Source organism: Carassius carassius, chromosome 1 (genome assembly GCF_963082965.1).
Source record: "Carassius carassius chromosome 1, fCarCar2.1, whole genome shotgun sequence".
Taxonomy (NCBI): Eukaryota; Metazoa; Chordata; class Actinopteri; order Cypriniformes; family Cyprinidae; genus Carassius; species Carassius carassius.
In genome coordinates, this window is record NC_081755.1 from 4210437 (window position 1) to 4233346 (window position 22910).

At 42.3% G+C, this 22910-nt stretch overlaps 1 protein-coding gene across 1 annotated transcript in view; it reads left to right on the forward strand.

Moving 5' to 3' along the window:
• LOC132139885 (integrin alpha-L-like) overlaps positions 1-22397 on the forward strand; it is a 43942-nt gene extending 21545 nt beyond the window's left edge. The window contains exons 11-18 of the mRNA XM_059548569.1: positions 12804-12933; positions 13034-13176; positions 14891-15037; positions 15231-15425; positions 15593-15723; positions 16416-16564; positions 16635-16807; positions 22119-22397. Coding sequence (XP_059404552.1) covers positions 12804-12933; positions 13034-13176; positions 14891-15037; positions 15231-15425; positions 15593-15723; positions 16416-16564; positions 16635-16807; positions 22119-22235 — 1185 coding nt within the window. The 3' untranslated portion in view covers positions 22236-22397. The remainder of the gene's footprint in view (positions 1-12803; positions 12934-13033; positions 13177-14890; positions 15038-15230; positions 15426-15592; positions 15724-16415; positions 16565-16634; positions 16808-22118) is intronic.
• Positions 22398-22910: the final 513 nt, after the last annotated feature.

A 22910-nucleotide genomic window follows, 5' to 3' on the forward strand; every position in this document is an offset into this window, starting at 1 on the left:
CCAGGTACAGAAAACAAATAATTAAATATAAAATAGCACTGCATAGTCTTCACTGTAAAAATTAAATTAACAGTCAAACCAAAATGTATTCAGACACCTTCAGCATTTCTTACATTATCACAGTTTATTTGCTCTAGTTTATAAATTGGTAATAAAATATGACAAGAACTCAGAGTTGAACTGTTAGAACAATGTCAGATAACTTTGATAGAAAGATATGTAATGGAATCAACCAAAACTTCAGACAACTGTTAGTATGACAATATTTGCACAACTATCAATACTTTGTTGAACAATTACCAAGCAATGTTTAATATTGTTCAGTCTGTGGTGTGAAAAGATTGCATTAGCAATTCAGGAAAAAAACACGTAAGCAAAACATGGTGAGGTCAAAGTGTCTGAATAATTTTTGGTCCCATTTTTTTTTCTATCAATTTTACTAGTTTACTATTAGTAGTAGATTTTTTGGGTATAGTATGTCACAGCTCGCTTTATTTTGCTATACTCTCTTGCCTAAATTAATTATAGTGTCCTGCACCTACTATTAAAACTTAAAAAAAAATAATTCTTTAATTTTCTTGGATTAACATTACAGCAGCTAGTAGCTAAATTAGGCGCGGTCACTTTAAGAGATGATGAAGCATCCAATATAATACACATCTGATATTTTTCTTTACTGTTTACTTTCACTTAAGACATAACCGACAGTTTTTTCGAACATAATTTCCAAGACGGATATTTTGACATATTTTGTATGTTTTTGTCGGTACAATAGCAAAAAGTGTTTTGAGACACCTCTCTCTGCGTGAGTCCTGAACACCAGAACACCTCAGTGCTGGAATGGGCTTTTTCACATCCTGTTCTGTTTGTTTAAACTGCGATTTTGTATTTGTTCGTTCAGGTGCAGGAGGAAGTTCGAGGAGAACTTCGCAAAGGAGAGCTCGGTTCAGTGTTGCTGTCTGTCAGACGTGACTCTGAGACTGTGAGATGCGTGCACACCGAACACAGCGCGCGAGTTGAGATTTTCCGCGTCTTGTGTTTGAATGATTTAAACTCTTTTGAATGTTTAAATTGGAAAGTGGTCAGGCTTAAAAGCACATGAAAATGATAAGCTTTCGTGACGACACGCAGCGTTGGCCTGTCAGCTGTCCTGTTCGTCTTTTTAGGCTAGCCTAAGCCAGACGGTTGAGATCGCCGGAGGCGCCCCCTTGGCCGTGGGCCCCTATCGTCACCACCTTTTACCCCACTTGCGACGGCCCTGCATAGCACCAAAACAGATCAGGATAAAACTGTTCACCGCAACTTGCTGTTGCTAGCAAATTTCCTTCCACTTGAGTTTAAAGAACCTGAATCATCTGAGGATAGTGGTGGATGGCAGTAAAAGTGTATCTGCATCTGATTTGTGTTCTTTGTCTGAGCATGTCGTCAGTTGGGTGGAAAAGACCGCAGCTACTGACGACCCTCAGCAGAGGTTGTCCTGCAGATCTGAAAGTGTTGAATCATTGAACAGTGTCCCTGAGTCAACCGGACAGGAGCAATTTGGTTAAAGGAATGATTGTACCAAGGAGAAAAGCAGTGTAAGCAGTCCAGATGAAGGACGGAGTTGTGATTCTCGCAGTTCTGTTTCTGAGGTAGTTTGCCATAGTGACCATTGTGTTTCACCTGTTGAAGCCGTTGAGCCACCTCCTGGTTCAGGGGATATGAGAGTTTGGACCAGAGTGGGTAGGACTGTGAAACCAGTCAACAGATTGATGAAGAACATGACTCAACATATCAAAACTCTGAAACCAGTTGATGGGGTTGTGAGATACTTATTGAGATGAGAATGTAATGTATTACAACCTTTTATTTTTGTCATTTTGAGTTCTAGAATACAGCACACATGAGTCAATGTATTTCAGTATGTTGTTGTTCCAGATCAAAGATGAAGTTTCATCGGAGATTAATGGTTTTTAAGGCACCTTTTGCAGGTGACTGCAGTAGGCCTGATCAGCCTGCCGTACTCACCTTCCCTGAGAGTGGGAAACATTTTTTGTTGCACAATGTTCTGGAAAAAAGTTGGTCTAATGACCTCAGTGTATACTATCCCTGAAATAGTCAAAATTTGTCTAGTTCAGGGGGGAGAATGTAACTGGTATGTATAATTAACTGACAATTTAAATTGTATTAAATAGTTTTCTTTTTTTATATATATGCTCTTTACACCGCTATAAATTGTTTCATAATAAGAAAGGTTTAGTGAACGCCACAAAATTTAAAGGTCCCATAACATGAACATTTTTAACATTCATATGAGTTTCCCTAGCCTGTCTATGATCCCCCAGTGGCTAGAAATTTTGATAGATGTAAACCAAGCACGGGCATTACAAACAGATTTTTACGATACTGATTCGACAGAACCACCACAAACAGTGAGTAACAGTGTTCATTAATGCCTGATCTGTGATCAGTGATTTCTGATGTGTAGACAATTATTCAAGTTCACACAGACTTTCTTTTTAAATCGTTTAATACTGTTTATGCATCAGTGAATCAAGCCAGTGACTAAACGATCAGCTTCATGTTGTTTCTCTTAGTAGCATGAAACAAATGTTATTTAAATTGTGATTTAACTACAGAGAGAGATTTAAAGAAGCTCCCTTTATATTGTTCAGAGCTGTCAAACACACATCGCGAGTTTATCTGCACACTTGCCCAAACTGCCGTTATAATCAATGACGCTGTTATGCTGCACAGCGAAGCTCTAAGTTTATTCATGTCGATATTGTGTTTTCTGTTATTTGTGGTGAAAGCATTTTGTGAGAGAAAACATGTTGCAATGACAAGATCACTGCATTTGCTCGATAAACAGTCTATTCAATACTCATCACTGCAGCCTTTCATGTGATGGGAAAAGATAAAAAAATAATGCTATAATCAACACTTCCACAATTCGTTAATCTCGACAGTTTTAATAGTAAAAAAAAAACCTAGTAAAAGTATTTGAGAGGGGTTCACAGTCTTACAGCAGACACACCGATTCAAACAGAGCATTCAAGTCAGAGGGCTAAAATCAGGATATAAAAATGCCTTTTATTTCTAAATTTTAAATGTAAAAATCATACTAACAATATACAGTTGGTGACCATCCAAAATGCTGGTTCTACAGCCGCTGCGGCGTCTGTAAAGTGCATTTGCAGCTTTGACCGCTGAGTGGTGCTTTAACCAAGTTTTCAAACAAGCGCATCAAAGCACATAGAAGTCAGTTTTGCCTCATCTATGTGTTACATTTGACGGCTGCAGCCGGGGAAAATGAAAGAAAAACACTATAGTTAAAATAATTAATATACACAGATGAAAGTTTGGTACTTATGAAGTTATGTGCATTTCTTAGAACAAATTCAAGCAGGATAAATGTCAAGTCTGTTCCTGAGCCTGAGCTTATATTTTCTCTAAGCAATATAGTATTAAACCATATTTTAGATTTGACACATTTAAAAGGTATGCAGTATTATTTATATTATATTAATTATGTGTTATATTATTCAAAAGAAATTGTGGTTTACTTTGCATCGGAGCATTAAAAGTGGTATTTTAGTGAGCTAGGCTACATGGATTAATATTCAAAATGTCAATATTTTCATATATTAGGCCTATAATTTAATTTATATCTTAAAATTCCTTTAATAAAACAACATGCATTTTTGTTATTAGTTACCAGTGATGCACGGGTCAATGTATAAACTAACCGCAACTCGGACCGCAAAAAAGAAAAATAAATTTAGCATATTAATCCATGTAGCCTTGCTCACTAAAATACCACTTTTAATGCTCCGATGCAAAGTAAACTACAATTTCTTTTGAATAATATAACACATAATTCATATAATATAAATAATACTGCATACCTTTTAAATGTGTCAAATCTAAAGTGTAGGCCTATGTATTTCAAAATTGTGTCTAGTACTATATAAATTACAAAGGTTTAATTGGCATCTTTATTTCAAACGACTCGACCGACCGCGACCCGAATATCATAAAAAATATTTTTGGATGACTCGTAACCGCGGGAGACCGCAGATCAGAATGGAAGAGAAAGATGTCAGTTAGTTTTACCTGAGAAGTGTCATCTGTGTCATAATAACAAGTGTCATAATGAAGTCTTTTTATGATGATGCTGGGCATCTAGGGGTTGAGTGGACAGTTGAACTTCTAAGAGATAGGTTCTATTGGCCCAAAATGAACCAGGATGTTGAACTGTATGTAAGGAATTGTGGGAGGTGTATTGCAAGAAAAACATTACCACAGAGATCTGCCCCACTAAAACACATTACTAGCAGTGGGCTTTTAGACCTTGTATGTACCGACTTCCTCTCTATTGAACACGATTCAAAAGGGATTGCGAATGTCCTGGTCATAACAGATCATTTTACACTGTATGCACAAGCCTTCCCCACAAAGGATCAAAAAGCTGTGACTGTTGCCAAGGTTCACTTTCGAAAGCTTCAGTCGATGCTGCGCTGCTCAGTGCATTGGGAAACGTCTTATTCATGACCAGCTGTGAATAATGTGTGTAACACGTTGATGGAATAGACCCGGTGGTAATATAGCCTCAGTTGATGACGTCATCGGGGCGCGCGCCTGCAACACAGGGCTATAAATAGATATGCCACAGGTGCATCAACAGGTCTTTTGTCTTCAGATCATTCTGTGCATGTGTGCGTCAAGAAGATTCTTTTTGTCAGCTACAGATCTTCGTAGGATGAGCCAACAAAATGGTAAGTGTTGTGTTCCTCCATGCTCTCATCCAATGTATAAGCTGGATACACATGATTATTGTTTTGTTTGTTAGGGGGAAGAGCACGCGGCTAGGAGGCTCGCTACCTCTACGGAGGTCTCTAGAGCAGCTAGTACGGTGATCCCCTGCCGGTCCACCGCTTCAGGGCACCAAACTAGTGGCTCTAGGCGCACTAAGCTTCGTCGAGCCACAGATTTGTCTCCCTGTGCGACTAAGCAAACGGCCCGTGCCTTCGGCCGTTCTATGTAACAGCTTTAGTCAGCACGGGTAGGGCATCTGTGGCTTAATTTGACAGGCATTGAAGAGGCATTCGTCAGATCATCCCTTGCCACACTCAAGGGGAGGGGCCATCTGCACCGCATTATACGGTGCCCGTCTCTTCTCAGTGCCTTCAAGAGATCGTTCTGCCAACCCTCTCGGTGTTTCAGGGCGCAGCAATCTCTGGCAAGCGATTCTCTCAGTTACCGCCTTGAAACTAGTGGTGCTATAAGGCTCACTACCTCTACGGAGGTCTCTAGAGCAGCTAGTACAGTCGTCCCCTGCTGGTCGACCGCTTCAGGGCACTGAGGTAGTGGCTCTGGGCACACAAGGAAGCGGTCGCTGAGCTTTGTCGAGACCTGGATTTGTCTCTAGGGGAGGGGCCATTGGCACCGTATTACACGGTGCCTGTCTCTCCTCAGTGCCCTCAGGAGACCGTTCTGCCAACCCTGCCGGTGTTTCAGGGTGCAGCGATCTTCAAGGAGCGCTTCTCTCCATTACCGCCTGGAAACTAGCAGTGCTAAGAGGCTCGCTACCTCTACGGAGGTCTCTAGAGCAGCTAGTATGGTTGTCCCCTGCCAGTCCGCCGATTCAGGGCACCGAGCTAGTGGCTTTAGGCGCACAAGGGAGCGTTTGCCCCTTCCCGTTACCCTTACAAAACCCCTCCATCCCGCCACTTCTTGTGCTTCGGGGGTTGGTAGTTTTCCAGCAAGATGTTAGATGTTCCAGCGTTCCAGATGTCGTTCAGGACACAGAACATCTAACATCCCCTTAAAAGGAAGTGTTAAAATTCAGACATTTTTCAAGCACGGAGGCGTGGGTATTCTCGTTCCCAATGCACTGAGCAGTGCAGCATCGACTGAAGCTTTCGAAAGGGAACGTTCCCGGTTACTTAACTGTAACCTTGTTCCCTGAGAAAGTGGAACAAGATGCTGCGCTGCATTGCCATACTGAATATGTCCCAGGACTGCTCTTCAGACAAAATGTCCTGTTGATGCACCTGAGAGTATCTATTTATAGCCCTGTTTTGCAGGCACGCGCCCCGATGACGTCATCAACCGAAGCTATATTACCACCGGGTCAATTCTATCGACGTGTTACACACATTATTCACAGCTGGTCATGAATAAGACGTTTCCCAATGCGCTGAGCAGCGGAGCATCTCGTTCCGCTTTCTCAGGGAACAAGGTTACAGTTAAGTAACCGGGAACGTTCCATGTGAAAAATTCTTCATGCACTATGGGCTCCCTGCACGAATACATTCTTTGAATACAGACTTTGAGAGTCGTCTCATTAAGGAGCTCCTTGGGATTTTGGGGATCCGAAAGTCCTGCACGACTCCTTACCACCTGCAGGATGATCCGCAACTGGAGCGGTTTCATCGCACCCTTCTTTTAATGTTAGGAGCTCTTGATCCAGCAAAGAAAGTCAAATGGAGCCAACATATCAGTCAATTGGTCCACGCTTTTGTTGTAAATGTTCTAAAAATGATGCAACTGGCTACTCGCTCAAATCTCCTATTTGGATGGGAACCACGTCCACCTGTGGATCTTTGTCTGTAACATTCCAACTGTGGACACAGCCTCTACAGTCACTTGTCCCAAGAGAACAGTAAAACCTGTCATTAAGCTTAGTTATGATGATCTTGGACAGCCCTCAGACAAACCCTTGTCGATTGTATACCAAGGCATGGTCATACAGCTTAGAAATTTTTTAGATGAAAAGCTGTTGTAACACACTTTGGTGTCATCCTTTAGCCCAGTGTGCTAAGTGTACCAAAGCATTTAGCTATTCTAGCCACAATGCAGACAGAATTTTAAGTTTCCTTATAGCCTCATGAGGACATGAGAGATTACAGTGGGGAGAGTGAAACCCCAGTGGTTAAAAACAATTTTATTTAATGTTTGGGTACTGATTTAGCTTTTCTTTAGTATATAATGATATTGTTATCTTTTCCTTTAAGAAGTTTGTATCAGGGTTTGGTTGTAATTTACATGGTGAAACGTGGTTTTTGCAATCAATGAATGTTTACCTTGTTTACCTTGTATTCATTGGATTATAACTCGATCAACCCACCAAATACAAGGTGAAGGTGGTGTATTATTGGCTCTTGAGAAGTTGAGGGAGAAAGATCAGTGGAGAAAAAAAAAGAATGGTGTGTGCAAGGCACTGCGGTGTGTGTGAGTGACGAAATTCAAGATTAATCTAATCAAGTTTGATTTATTTAATTTGTTTAGCCTTGAAAGAGGGAACTAGTAACTACTTCAGCCAGCCGATCGCTGGTTAATGTTATTTGTTTTCACAATAGTCTGTGTTTGGCGCGGGGAAGTAATGTGTCATCGATCAGCTTTCATTTACATTCAAGCGAGTCCAGTGCGAGTTATTTAAAACTTAAAACAGACTTTGTTACTGTCATTTAGTAGTTTAGTTGCAAACTGTGAGTCCTGTAGACTTTGTTTATCAACATGAGCGACAGGCGATTCAGAGGAGCGGCAGGATTCGACGCCCAGGTAGCCACCGAAGGATTCAGGGTTCCCCTGGCAACGAGGAATCATTGGAGAGGTCCCTTGTCAGGGAAGATCAGCACCCATGATTCGAGGCTCCTGAATCGGGAGAACTCATTGGATAAAAGGTACATCAGTTCACCTTTCGTTTGGCTCTTCAGAGTGAAGGGGCCAGTTGTCTGTGTTGGGAACTCAGAAACGAAGACCAAGAGACTCTTCAGCAGGATTCTTTATTGAGAACGGTCTGCGTGGCGCTGCAGTCATCAAAAGTCTAACTTGTCCCTAAGACATTGTAGTTTATGTACATTTTAAGGGGGCGGGATACACAGAGGTGGAGACAAACCTAAACAAAGCATGCAAATGCAATCAGGAAGGTGCCAGACACTGGCATCTTCCCAGCCTTGATCTCATCAGCATAACAATGTCATTTAAATACAGAGGTGCCTGACAGTATGGCTGTTACCTTCACATTATCATAGAGACAAAAGGCACAGCTGTGTCTTGAGCTTAAAAAGCCAAATGGCAAGGAAGAGACAAAAGGACATTATCTCAGACACCTGATTTTCCTGATTTACCTCAAAATGTATATCAAAACGTTTTCAGTTCATATGCTATTACATTGGAACCTAGATTTAACATTTTAGAAATTTGTAATCCCACATCTTTTTATTTCATGGCCACAACGATCACTAGCAACGGTACAGGCCTGCAACGGGGATGAGAGTGATTGTATGTATGTGTGTGAGTGGGCCCACGTAAGTTAATATAGTTATGTTGCATTGCAATATCTAAGGAACAGTTTGATAATGTTTTTCCATCGGACTTGGGATCAAGTTTAAATTGCCTTACCTGTGCATTTGGAATAACACAGTTACAAGGTGTAGTGCAAAAAGGGCAATCTGACTATAGCCCATTTAATTGCTGTGACTTCTATAAATTTTGCCTTTTATTTAAATCTTTTTAGATATTTTTTTTTACTATCAGTGTTAATTTGAGTGTTTGCAGTGGTAAACCATTTACTACTCCGGGTAGTAAATGGTCATTTTTCCAGCAAATATTTAATATGATATCTACAGAATCTGAGGGCACACTTATAAGTGGAGGAGATATGAATATTCGTTTGTCAAAACTGGACTATTCAGGGAAAAATCCTATACTTCAAAACCGGGTAAGCAAGAAAGTCAATATCATGTTAAGAGAAAGTGGTATCATTGATATTTGGAGAAATTTTTATCCAACTGGAAAAGATTATACACATTTTTTAGCTCCACATTAAACATGGGCTCTCCAAATTAAACATTAGGCTCTCCAAATGGGGGAGATTCCCCTATCTTGGAGGGAAGCTACAATAACGATAATTCCTAAAGACGCAAAAGATAAATCAGTGTAAAGACTATCGTACAATTTCAGTTTTAAACACAGACTATAAAATATACACATCGATTTTGGCTAAAATACTGGAGGCTGTATTGCCTAACCTTATTCAATAAGACCAAACAGGGTTTATTTGTCAGAGACCGACACAAGATACTATTAGACGAACATTGCACATCTTATGGCATATACAGCATCACAAGCTAAATTCTTTGGGAGTAGATGCTGAAAAAGCGTTGGATACAGTCAGATGGCTGTACCTTTATAAGGTATTAGAAAGGTTTGTCTTTCATAGCACTATTATTAAAGCATTCCAGGGACTATGCAATAAACCTACAGCAAGAATCAAAGTTAATGGACACCTTTCACAAGCCTTTATCTTTGAAAGATCGTGTAGGCAGGGATGTCCATGTTCCCCTCTTTTGTTTGCTTTATTTTTAGAACCTTTAAGCCAATATATAAAACTAAATACAAATATTAAGGGAATAGACATAAATGTGAAGAACAGAAATTATCACTTTTCGCAGATTATATATTGGTTTATTTAGGTCAACCAAACAAATCATTAGAAGTCTTGATGGAATATTAACTATGTTAGGAGATTTATCAGACTATAAATTAAATGTCCAAAAAACCCAGATCTTAACTTTTAATTGCCAAATATCTAGTTTAGGGGTTCAAATACCCAAAGATATCACAAGACTATTTGATGTGAATTACAAACCCCTGTATTCTACAATCATATCAGATTTGGCTAGATGGAATCTTCTACCATATCTTGATTATATGGTAGAGTTTAATCAATTAAGATGAATATACTTCCACAATTTTTGTATCTTTTCCATACTCTTCCGATAGAGATAAGCAAACACAACTTTATTGAATGGGATAGATTGATATCACGATTTATATGGCAAGGAAAAGAAAACAAGAATAAAATTTAGGACACTACAATTACAGAAAGAAAGAGGAGGTCTTGCCTTGCCATTCTTAGAGGAATATTATCGTGCAGCTCAATTACGACCTTTATTATGTCTATGTAATCCAGATTTTAAAGCCAGGTGGAAAGAAATAGAAAATGCTAACCTGAAAAGCTCTCCAATCCAAGCTATAATGGCAGACGAACACTTGAATAAAATGTACATACATTAATTAAATCTGTGGACAACTAACTTATTAAAGATTTGGCAAGATGCAATAAAAAAAATAATTTGATAGATATAGTATCAATCTTGAGATGACCCGCCTCTGATTCAATATTTGTCAAGATATGGGGAAAATGGATAGATTATATTCGCCCACTAAGACCAGACCTAGTATAGAGATTAAGATATTTTAAGGGGGGGTAGGTAAAAATATTATTGAATAAAAAGAGAAACAAAAGATATAAGGAATAAAAAAGCAATAGTAGGAAAAAAATACCCACATTGGGAATGAGAGTACTTCTGGAGTAAAATGTATTGTTCTCAAGTGTTTTTTATTTTTAATTAGGTATTTTTTTTGTTAGGAAAAAAAAAAAAATCTAATTTTTTGCAAAACTGATCAGATCAGGTACCCAAACTACTGGCAGGGTAATAAATATACAACTATATAATTGATTAAATCACAAACAGCTTTAATGTGTTGGCTGACATTGGCTTGTTACTAACTGAATTGGTACAAAAAATGATGTCTTTTATGTTCTTTTTATGTGTAGTCTTTTAAACTTTATTGGTATTATATATATTTTTTTATTCAGCCAATACACACAACTATTGAATGTCTATTAAGGTACCATCCAATTACTGTAATAAAAACTTAAAAAAAAAAAAAAAATGATTGTCTCCTACAATAAAAAAAATGCTAAGGAATTAGATCTTCAATGAACTGCAAAAAACTGAATGTAGTTTATTGTTAGTCAGTGCTTTGAAAGCGGAGCTGGTTGAGAGACACTCATGGCTTGTGCTGAACGTGATGCGAATTGTTGACTGCCAAGAGCATAAAACCAATAGAATTGCTGCCCGGTTGCCCACTGAACCGTTTGTTTGTGCCGGAGGGATTAAGGTCTAACGTGATCCAGTGGGGACATTGCTCTAATGTAGCTTGCCATCCAGGAGTTAACCGGACTAGATTTTTAGTCAAGCAACGATTCTGGTGGCCACTTATGGCTCGTGACATTCACAATTTTGTTTTGGCTTGCTCGGTTTGTGCCACTGGTAAGACTTCCAATCGACACCCTGATGGGTTACTCCAACCGCTGCCGGTCCCTTCGAGACCCTGGTCCCACATCGCACTAGATTTTATTACCGCCCTCCCGCCCTCTCAGGGCAACACTGTTTTTTTAACCATGGTGGACCGGTTCTCGAAGGCAGCCCACTTTATTCCCTTGCCCAAGTTGCCCTCAGCCAAGGAGACAGCGTTGACCGTCATAGACCACGTCTTTCATTTACATGGCCTCTTGATAGACGTGGTTTCTGACAGGGGACCCCAATTTGTGTCTAAATTTTGGCGAGAATTCTGTAAATTACTGGGAGCTACTGTAAGTCTGTTCTCAGGGTTTCACCCCCAGAGCAATGGTCAAACCGAGAGAGCCAACCAAGATTTGGAAAGGGTGTTGCGATGTTTGGTCTCCAAGAATCCTTCTTCCTGGAGCCAACAATTGTCTATGGTGGAGTATGCCCACAATACCTTACCAGTATCTGCTACGGGCCTATCTCCTCTTGAGTGTAGTGTAGGTTACCAGCCACCTATTTTACCCAGTATGGAATCCGAAGTTGCGGTCCCCTCCGTTCACGCCTTCGTCCAGAGGTGTCACCGCACTTGGACCAGAGCCTGTGAGACTCTACTCCAAGTGGGGGCGCGCACCAAGGCCAAGGTCGATCGCCACCGGTCTAGGCCTCCCGTATACGTCATGGGTCAAAAAGTGTGCCTTTCTACCAAGAATATTCCTCTCCGTTCCGTACCTAATAAATTGGTTCCCAAATTTATTGGCCCGTTTACTGTCAACAAGATCATTAGCCTGGTGGCAGTCCGCCTTAAACTCCCTCCTACGTACAGGAGAATTCATCCCGCCTTTCATGTATCCAAATTTAAGCCCGTATTTCATTCTCCCATTAATCCGCCTACCCCGGTTCCTCCCCCACCGCGTCTCGTAGATGGGGAGACCACCTATTTGGTTAATCGCATTCTGGACTCTAGAAGGAGGGGAGGCGGATTTCAGTACTTGGTGGACTGGGAGGGTTGCGGTCCGGAGGAGAGAAGTTGGGTACCGGCTAGGGACATCCTGGATCACTCCCTTATCGATGATTACAATCGACAGGTAAGAGATTCTGGGGACGCCAGGAGGCGTCCTTAGGAGGAGGGGTACTGTCACGGTTCGTGAATGCACCGTCTCCAGCTGTATTCATGTTACGTCATGTTGATTATTTCATGTGGGTGTTGCCGCTGATCGTCTGATCAGCGGCAGGTGCAACTCATTCCAACGGCCTATTTAACGCCCTGTCTTTCGTCTCCTGTTTGTCAGATCGTTGTTTGTAGGTTCGTGTCTGATGTCTCGTTCGTGTGTTCCTGCCTTGCTTTGTCTCCTGTCTGGTTACTGTTGGATCTTCACCTTCACGCACGGATTATCGTCACCGCACTTTGAGTTACCGCCACCGTCATCTGCATCAGCGCACGTCACTCTCCTACTCACCAGTCTGTGCTGCCATCGTGGTTCCTGCGTCATTCTCCGACCTTCCATCATCTCATCATTTCTAATAAACTCTGTTTACTCGCTTTTGTCTCCTGTCTTCCATACTCGAGTGTCACAGAACTGTTTTCAAAAGTCTGTTTAATGTAGGCTGTGTAAAATGCAAATGGTTGGTGTTCTTTGGCTGCTGAGACTGAAGCTGAGACTGCAGTGTTTGTTTCAGGACTCTGTGATCATGGGTTCGGTCGGATTGAATGACTGGCATGGAGCTCTGTATGAAGTGATGGGATCAGGATCTGAATTCAGACAGACAGAGATCCTTGGTCCAGCTTTAAATAAAGACTCATACATGGGTATGTTGGAGTTTTTGTTTGTCCTTTTGTGATGTGAAGAGTGTGTGTGTGTGTGTGTGTGTGTGTGTGTGTGTGTTTTAATGATGCTGATGGTGTTCAGGTTTCTCTACTGTGCTGGGAATGAGACGCGGCGTCTCTCTTCTGTTCTCTGGAGCACCGCGGGCTGAACACCGGGGTCTTGTGACCCTCTTCACCAAGAATGAAAGCACATGGACAGTGACGAGCAACATCAATGGAGAACAAGTCAGTGAAAAACCCTCAGACACAATATTATCTCTCTCCACCGGTGAGATCAGGGGCTCCCAAACCTACAGTCCACTGAGAAGATCAGCAGACCCTTCAAACACAGACACACACACTCATGAGATTTAGTGTTTCACCAAATTAACCAAAAAAATTATTTGTATTCTGTAAATATAAACAAATTTTGATTTTGATGGCTGCAACAAACTCCAACATCAACATTCCTTTAAATTACAATGTTTAAGTTTTGGGGAATTGAGAATACTAATTGTTAAAGTTTTGCAAGCAAAATTTTGGTCCAATCTTGCTTGATACAAGACTTCAGAAGCTCAGCAGTCTGTGGTCATCATGGTCTAATTATCCTTTTCATTACTGGTTATACACTTTCAGTAGGAGACAGATCTGGGCTGCAGTCTTATACATTTACTATGTTTCTATGAAACCATACTGTTGGAGCACATGCAGAATGAGACATGGCATTGTCTCCACCTAATAACCATGGACTTCCAATGAAAGACTTCATCTTGATGGCAGTATATATCTCTATAAAATCCCAATATATGCCCCAATGTCAATGGTACCTTCACACATATTGCAGTCACCCATGCCGTTTGCTATTGCGTCTGTCACTGGTGAAAGTCTGGATGGACTCTTTGGTCTTTGGGACTGAGAACTTGATGTCAGTCTTTCCTGGTGGACTCATCTGAGCACAGCACACACTTTTTGACTATCAGAGATGAGCTTTGGTCAAGAGAAGCCTGTGGCATCACTGCATACAGCTGATGTATTGCTTTCACCTTGAGTAACAGAGACTCAAGTTGCATTTCTTGAGGCAGCAGCAGACTTTAAGTGCTCCTGAGTCCACGTGGCTATATTTCACAGGACAGCATGACAGTTTCTTATGCAATGCCATCTGAGGGGTCAAAGGTCAAACACATTAACCTGAGGTTTCCTGTCTTGCTCCACACAGACTGAGATTTAACTGGATTCCCCAAATCTTTTCACATTATTAAGAACAACATAAAATTGGTGAAATATCTAAATTCTTTGCTAATTTCTGTTAAGAAATGTGAAATTTTTATATTCTATTACCTTTAACTTTTATTTAGCCTCATTTTAGTTGGTCAGTGAAAACATTTTTCCAATGTTTTCTTTTAATTTTTTTGTATTTTTTTTGGTCAATAAATGATGCTTTATTAACAAGATTCGGGAGGAGTGCGTCAGATACTTAGCCTAATCAACACAGGTGGACCATAATCAAGTAATCAATCCCATAGTATAAAAATCGCTGACTTACCTCTCTATTCATTGACGGTTTATCAGCATCCCTCCTCCACCCCATCCCCTCACTTTGAGTTCACTTTATAAAAAGACAGGGAAGGGGGGGGGGTACTTTAGGTATGGGCCATTCCCGAGCTCAGAGCCCTTCCCCGGACAGGACGCCAAATATTCATACCATACCTAAGCTAATTATAAAGTTAAAGAGTTAAATATAAAAAGTTAAAGAGAACAAATCTAAAATTCTTGATTTCACTGCATTTTACAAAATGTCCTAACTTTTTCTTATTTAGGGTTGTAATTTTTTAAGTATAATGTGACGTTGTGTTTGTGAAGCAGAATAACATTAAGTTTTAATTTCTTCTATAAAAATCAGGCTATAAAAGCATGTGCTAGAGTGCAGTTTCTGTTCATTTTGATTGATTTCTGGCATCAGATTGGCTCATATTTCGGAGCGTCTCTGAGTCTGTTGGATGTGGACTCGGATGGAGACTCAGATTTCCTGCTGGTTGGAGCTCCATTATTTTACCAGTCTCAGCCAAAGGCTGAAGGGAGGCTGTACGTCTACACTTTATCAGAGCAGGTACACACAGATTCATGACTATTATGATCTTAATGAACAAGCTTCTACCTGTAACTGGAAGGCTGCTAGTTGTCACCATTGTGTTACTCCATTGGGATTGCTGTTGTAATAGGTTCTTATGACATGAAAGTTGTGGAAATTGTTCTAGTGCTGATCATGTGCTGATGAAGAAATATGCTGTTCACTTTTTCAGAAGTATTTTCAGAAGACACTGAATGTGAGCCAGTCAAGCACAGGTAGATTTGCTACATCTGTGGCTTCACTAAGGGACCTGAATGGAGACAGTCTGTCAGATGTGGCAGTCGGGGCGCCGCTGGAGAATGAAGGTGTTGTCTACATATACCTGGGTGATGGGACGCATGGCATAAACCCTGAACACACTCCTCAGGTTAGAGTTTGCTGTGCTTCCATCAATCCCAAATGCTGTGTTTGTGCTCATGCTTAACTCAGAAACCCAGACCAGCTGGACGTTCACAGATAAACAAACCTGCATAATGATGAGCCACTTTGACACAGTAGATCTTTTTGTGTGTGTGTTTGTGTGTGTGTGTGCAGCGGATCCCAGCACGGTCAGTTCTGCCCGGTCTGCAGCAATTTGGAGTGTCTCTGTCCGGTCAGATGGACATGAATGATGATAATCTGACAGATATCGTGATCGGAGCACAAGGAGGGATCGTCCTGCTCAAGTATGTCATTTCACAACACATTTAGAAATAATGTAAAGATTCTCTAACCATCTCAACACAGGATCATCTGTGGGTTAGACATCAGTGAGCAGTTTTTAAAGTAATCTTTATTTTGTAGAATAACAGAGAATAGAGTAAAATCTATTAAGTGTTAGCTTTGTCCAGCAATTCTCAATTCCATTCCTCGCGCCCTCCTGCTCTGCACATTTTGTATGGGTCTCTTATGGCTTCAGATTGTTTGTTGTATTCACACGTAAGTGTCCTGCGAAGTGGACATCACAGGATATTCTGCCATGACTCCAGTCCGAAGTGAATGTATTTGGTCTATTCACATGTACTGAAGTGTGCAAGACGTGAATTTAAATTGTATTTGTTTTAGAGGTATATGATGTCACACGTTGTACAACTTAAATCTGTGAATGAATGTTCAGAAGAGAGGTAAACCTTAACAGATATCCCCTGCACAGGGAGTAGGGAGCAATGAACATTGTGTATGGACCATGCCTATGGGAACACAGTTTGTGCACGGAGCTCACTTCTAAAGAGCTGATTATTTGAATCAGGTGTGTTAACAAAGAGAGACGTGTGAAATATGCAGAGCTGGGGATGCGAGGACTGGAATTGAGAACCACTGGACAGGTCAGTCTGACAGTCTGGTATTATGAGCTATTTACTCTTTTCTCTGTTCTCAGGGCTCGGCCTGTGATGTCTGTATCTGCGCAGCTCAGTTTGAGTCCAAAGGAAATTAGTCGGAACAACTTTGAATGTCCGGGTGACAACACATTTAATGCATTTAATCTCACATCATGTTTTACGGTGACCGAAAGAACCAACAGCAAAGGTAACATCAATGAAGTTTTAGAGAGTCTCTGTCACATGAAGAATATGACTTACCCCCTCATGTCTCTCAGGATCTCTGGAGAAGAATCTGAATGTTTCTCTGAATCTGAATGTGGATGTGGATGTGGCACGAGGAATGAGTCGAGGATTCTTTGATCCAATGGATTCGTCGTCCAGTTCTCTGCAGCAGTTTGTTCTGCTGGGTTCTGGCTTCTCCTGTTTCAGCTTCTCCATCTTCATGCTGGTATGCAGGGTTTGGCAAAGATGCAGCAAAATTTATTTTACAATAAACGACTGTATTATTTGTTTTTTTAAAAAATACTAGAAATACTTTTACAAGGGAGCATTATTAAAAATATAATAATACATTATTTGTCAGCCAGTCATTTATGCAATGGTATGCAAAATCATGATCCTACTGACAAGCTACTTCAAATAGGGTACGATATTCAGCAGTCAAATATGTATTTATCAATCATTTGACTCCTGTTTGGAAGTTGAAAAACAAAAATATTTGCATTACAACAATTATAATATGATCAATATGTTTTGATTATGTAGCCAGAAACATAATCAGAACTTGTCAACCACTGAATCTATTGAGATCCATAGAAGTCTAGAGGACACACACATATACACTTTTAATAAGTGCAGTTGCACTAAGCACATCACACTCTTTTACTCATAAATCCATACTTCCCATACCACTCCAACGTTCCCATAATTCCTTTCCACTAAAAGATGAATGGATATATTTGCTTACCCGACAGGCCTATCTATGTAAAGCAGCTTCGGTCTGACAGTTAACTGTAACAACTGGGTGAAGGAGTGGCAGGAAGCAAGTGCAAGATTTAACACGGTTTAATGGAGACAATGAAACAAGACAATGATGAGACACAAAGATGAAGCTGAGAGGAATACAAAGTCCAGGATGATGCCGATGGGTGAAGTATCCGGAAGGCGGAGGTGAGTTAGCAGCAGGAGAGGGTGACACAGGAACTGCGGGGAAGCGAGCCGAAGGTAAGTCATGTTGCTTGGTGGTGGTATGCGTAGAGTGGACGGGATTCCGGGGAGACACGGACATCCAAAGTAGAAAAACACAAGAAAGCAAACATAGGTCACAAACATGAAACAACGCTCTCACGAACACAAGACGCTAGACAAGCCAATCTATAGGGCAGAGTAATGAGTGGCAGCTGTTGCTGATGACAATTAACGGAGACGCCCACAAACTAATCAGTGCTGATGCTTAACACACAAATTTCACCCACAAAGTGCAAAACCGGGGTAGGCGGATTAATACGTGAATAAAACACGGGTTTAATTTTGGACACATGGAAGGCGGGATGTATTCTCCTGTACGCTGGAGGTAGTTTGAGATGGACTGTCAAAGGACTAATGATCTTGGTGATAGTAAACGGGCCAATAAATTAGGGAACTAATTTGTTAGAAATCTCCGGAGCAGAGAGGAATATTATTGTTAGTATTGTTAGAATTGTTAGTAGAAAGCCACACTTTTTGACCCATGATGTCAATGGGAGGCTTTGACCGGTGGCGATCGGCCTTGGCCTTAGTGGTAATTTGAGCAAGGGAATGAAATGTGCCGCCTTCGAGAACCGATCCGCTACGGTCAAAACGACCGTCATGCCATTAGAGGGCGGGAGGGCGGTAACAAAATCTTGAGGAATATTGTTAGTAGAAAGCCACACTTTTTGACCCACGACGTAAATGGGAGGCTTTGACCGGTGGCAATCGGCCTTGGCCTTAGTGCGCTCCCTCATCCGGAGCAGAGTCTCGCAGGCTCTGGTCCAGGTGTGGTGGCACCTCTGGGCAAATGCATGAGCGGAGGGTACGCGACTTCAGACTCCAGACTAGGAAAAACTGGTGGCTGGTAACCTAAGCTGCACTGAAACGGAGAAAGGTCCGTGGCTGACACTGGTAACGAATTGTGAGCGCACTCCACCATAGAGAGTTGTTGGCTCCAGGAAGAAGGATTCTTGGAGACTAAACATTGCAACGTTCTCTCTAAATCTTGGTTAGCTCGCTCAGACTGCCCGTTACTCTGGGGATGATAACCCGAAGACAGGCTAACCGTTGCTCCTAACAATTTACAAAATTCCTTCCAAAATTTGGATATGAATTGGGATCCCCTGTCAGAAACCACGTCTACCGGGAGGCCATGTAACTGAAAGACGTGATCTAGGACAGTGACCGCTGTCTCCTTGGCTGTAGGTAATTTGAGCAAGGGAATGAAATGTGCCGCCTTCGAGAACCGGTCCACTACGGTCAAAACGACCGTCATGCCATTAGAGGGCGGGAGGGCGGTAACAAAATTTAGCGCGATATGTGACCAGGGTCTCAAAAGGACAGACAGCGATTGAAGAAGCCTATCTGGAGGCCGGTTATATAACTTACCACTGGCGCAAACTGAGCAAGCCAAAACAAAATCGTGGACGTCGCGAGCCATAAGTGGCCACCAGAATCGTTGTTTAACTAAACCCTTGGTTCGGCTTATCCCTGGATGACAAGCAACATTAGAGCAGTGACCCCACTGAATAACTTCGGACCATAACTCCTCCGGCACAAATAAATGATTCGGTGGGCAACCGGGCGGAGGCGTTACCCCTTCTAAGGCTGTCTTGACCTTCGAATTCGACCTCCCATACGAGTGCTGAGACGACTATTTTCTCAGGTAAAATACACTCGGGAGTCACCGGGCGTGCGGAAGGATCAAAAAGACGTGGGTTTGACATTTTTGGAACCCAGGTAGTACGACAGAGTAAAATCAAAATGACCGAAAAAAAAGTGCCCACCGAGCCTGCCTGGAATTGAGTCTTTTGGCAGTTCTAATGTACTCTAAATTCTTGTGATCGGTCCAAACAATGAAAGGTACCCCTGACCCTTCAAACCAGTGACGCCACTCCTCTAAAGCTAATTTGCAGCCAACAATTGTCTGTTACCAATGTCATAACTGCGTTCAGCAGGAGATAAACGATGTGAGAAAAACGCGCAGGGATGCATCTTATCATCCTAGGCAGCACTTTGGGAAAGAACTGCTCCTACCCCCACCTCTGATGCGTCGACTAGTTGAGACTAGTTGGCTGAAATTACGAATAAAACGTCGATAAAAATTGGCGAACCCCAGAAACCGCTGTAGGGCCTTACGGGAATCTGGAGATGGCCAATCTATCACAGTCTTAACCTTGTCAGGATCCATAAATTTTCCCTCGGACGAGACGATATACCCTAGGAAGGGGATAGACTGTACATGGAATACTCATTTCTCCGCCTTGACAAAAAGCCCATTCTCGAGTAATCTCTGGAGCACTCGTCTGATGTGTTGCAAATGTTCCTGGAGAGATGAAAAAAAAATCATTATGTCATCCAGGTAAACATATATAAACTGATCTACCATGTCTCTCAACATGTCATTAACGGGTGCTTTGAAAACCCCTGGTGAGTTGGAGAGCCAGAACGGCATCACCAAATATTCAAAGTGCCCTTTAGGGGTGTTAAAGGCGGTTTTCCATTCATCCCCTTCCTGATGCGGACCAAATGATAAGCGTTATTCAATTTTAATCCAATTTTGTGAATACGGCTGCTCCCTGTAACCTCTCGAAAGCTGAAGACATCAACGGCAACAGGTAGGTGTTCTTTATCTTTATCTCTCGGTAGTCAATACAAGGTCGCAGAGAACCATCCTTCTTACCCACAAAAAAAATGGGGTGACCTAAAACAATGGGAGCGACAGGGGAGTCCATGAGATAAAAGGATATGGTTTCACTGTGGTTGCCTGAGGTGAGCAGAGTTATGGGTTCGGTGTAGTAAGTAATGTGTGGCAGTTCCTGGCCATTGAGTGCGGTGACATGGATTGGGATGAGACACAGGAAGGACAGGAAGGTTCAAGTGACGTGCAAGGAAAGAGTCAATGAAATTACCTTCTGCCCCAGAGTCCAGAAGGGCGTGACAGTCGTGAGTGTGGTTCTCCCGCAGCAGTTTTACTGGAAGGAGAGTCGAAGATGTAGTTGAGGACTTCCCGGCGGAGATCCCACCAGATAGTAGCCTCAAACTTACTATCGGGCTGGCTCTTTTACTGGGCATGAATGGATGGAGTGCTCCGAGCCACCGCAATATAAGCATAGTCCTTGGGACCTCCGCCACTCTCTCTCCCTCCGGGAAAGCCGAGCTCTACCCACCTGCATGGGTTCGTGATCGTAGACGGGACTGACCATGTTCTCTCGACTCGAGCAGCCCCGTTCCGGAGAGCTGTAATGGCGTGTTGGACTGGCTTGTTTACCCCGGCGATTAATCCGAGCATCCACCCAGGGTGCCAGGTCGATGAGACCGTTGAGCTTTGGGGGCAGCTTGAGGAGGTAGATCTCCTTCTGAAACATGGTCGGCCAGCCCATGCAGGAATCGATCCCACTGCGCCGCCTCCTTCCCTTGGCACGCGGCTGCCAGGGTGCGGAACTGAATGGAATAATCCGCCACCGATGATTTCCCTTGTCGGAGTTCCGAGAGCTGGTAAGCGGCCTCCCTGCCGGCCGCGGCTCGATCGAACACACATTTCATCTCTTCGGAGAGGGCGTGGAACAAGGTGCAACACGGATGTTGATTTTCCCACACTGCCGTCCCCCATTAGGCGGCCCTGCCAGAGAGTAGGGTAAGAGCAAATGCAACCTTGGACTCTTCTGTTGCGAAGGTGCGGGGCTGCAATACAAAATGCATGGAACATTTGTTAAGGAAAGTCTTGCAAAAGTTAGGCTCACCGGATCAGCTCTCTGGCGCTGGAAGTCGCGGCTCTGGCCGGAAGTGGTCCTGGGAGGTCTCCCGGGGGTGTGGTGGGCACAGTGGGAGAGGTGAATTGATGGATCTGTTGGGTGAGCTTGGACACCTGTGTTACCAGCGCTTGGATCGCGCGTCCGGTGTTCACGATACTCTCCTGCTGCTGATCCATACGGTTGACGCTGTGATGGATGAATTCAGAAAGTGAAGTGGTGCTCGCTGCTTCCATGTTGGTGAGAGCGTTCTGTAATGACTGGGTGAAGGAGTGGCAGGAAGCAAGTGCAAGATTCAACACAGTTTAATGGAGACAATGATACAAGACAATAATGAGACACAAAGATGAAGCTGAGAGGAATACACAGTCCAGGATGATGCCGATGGGTGAAGTATCCGGAAGGCGGAGGTGAGTTGGCAGCAGGAGAGGATGACACAGGAACTGCGGGGAAGCGAGCCGAAGGTAAGTGATGTTACTTGGTGGTGGTATGCGTAGAGTGGACGGGGTTCCGGGGAGACACGGACATCCAACGTAGAAACACACAAGAAAGCAAACATAGGTCACAAACATGAAACAACGCTCTCACGAACACAATTGGCTAGACAAGCCAATATATAGGGATGAGTAATGAGTGACAGCTGTTGCTGATGACAATTAACGGAGACGCCCACAAACTAATCAGTGCTGATGCGTAACACACAGATTTCACCCACAAAGTGCAAAACCCTGAGATCACGGTTTACCAACCGTGACATGAACGTTGTCTTTGTTTCAGCGCTGTGTTGCAGACACAGTATCTCCTCTGAAGATACGAATGATTTTCTCACAAACTGAGAAGTTGTCTGGAAACTCTGTGGCTGTTCTTGATGTCCACAGCAGGAGGGAGGAGTAAGTTGAGGTGAGCCGATTTAAAAACTAAATATACACATCAAAAATGTGTACTTAATAAAATTGATCTGTTAAAAACTACAGAGACACTAGTTCATGGGTTCAGTGAGATCAATGCCCCTTCAGTGGCGAAACCTTGAAAACTTGACAAGCTGAGAAACTACTATGACAAAAGAAGAAACAAAAGATTTGAAACAAAAAAAGAGTGTTGTTGTTATTGTCACATATGTGACCAATCACGGAAAACAGGGACACAAGTTGGTTCTGGGGCATTTTGAGTTATTCACAGATTCCAACGACGTGTAAAACATGTAAATCTGATCATAATTTGAGAAGTTGTGGCCCTTTGAAGGTAGGCACTCATAAAAGCTCAAAAGGGAGAAAATGGCCTCTGAAGATTGTGCAGTTCTCACCTGTTCTCACTGCTGGGAGTGAAAATAGGGCTCATTTACATCTAATTTACATAAGCCATACCCCATGTAAAGCTCCCCCTGTAAAGCTGCATGGTTGCATAGCAATGACAGATGCAATGGGAAAAATCGGACCGCATACTATTAATAATAAAAGATAATGCGCATTGTAATGTCAGTAATTTGTCTTTTTTTTACTTTTATAAAAATGATTTAGAGGCTGGAATATGTGAGTTTTATCTTTTTATAAAACCTTTTTTGTCAAAACT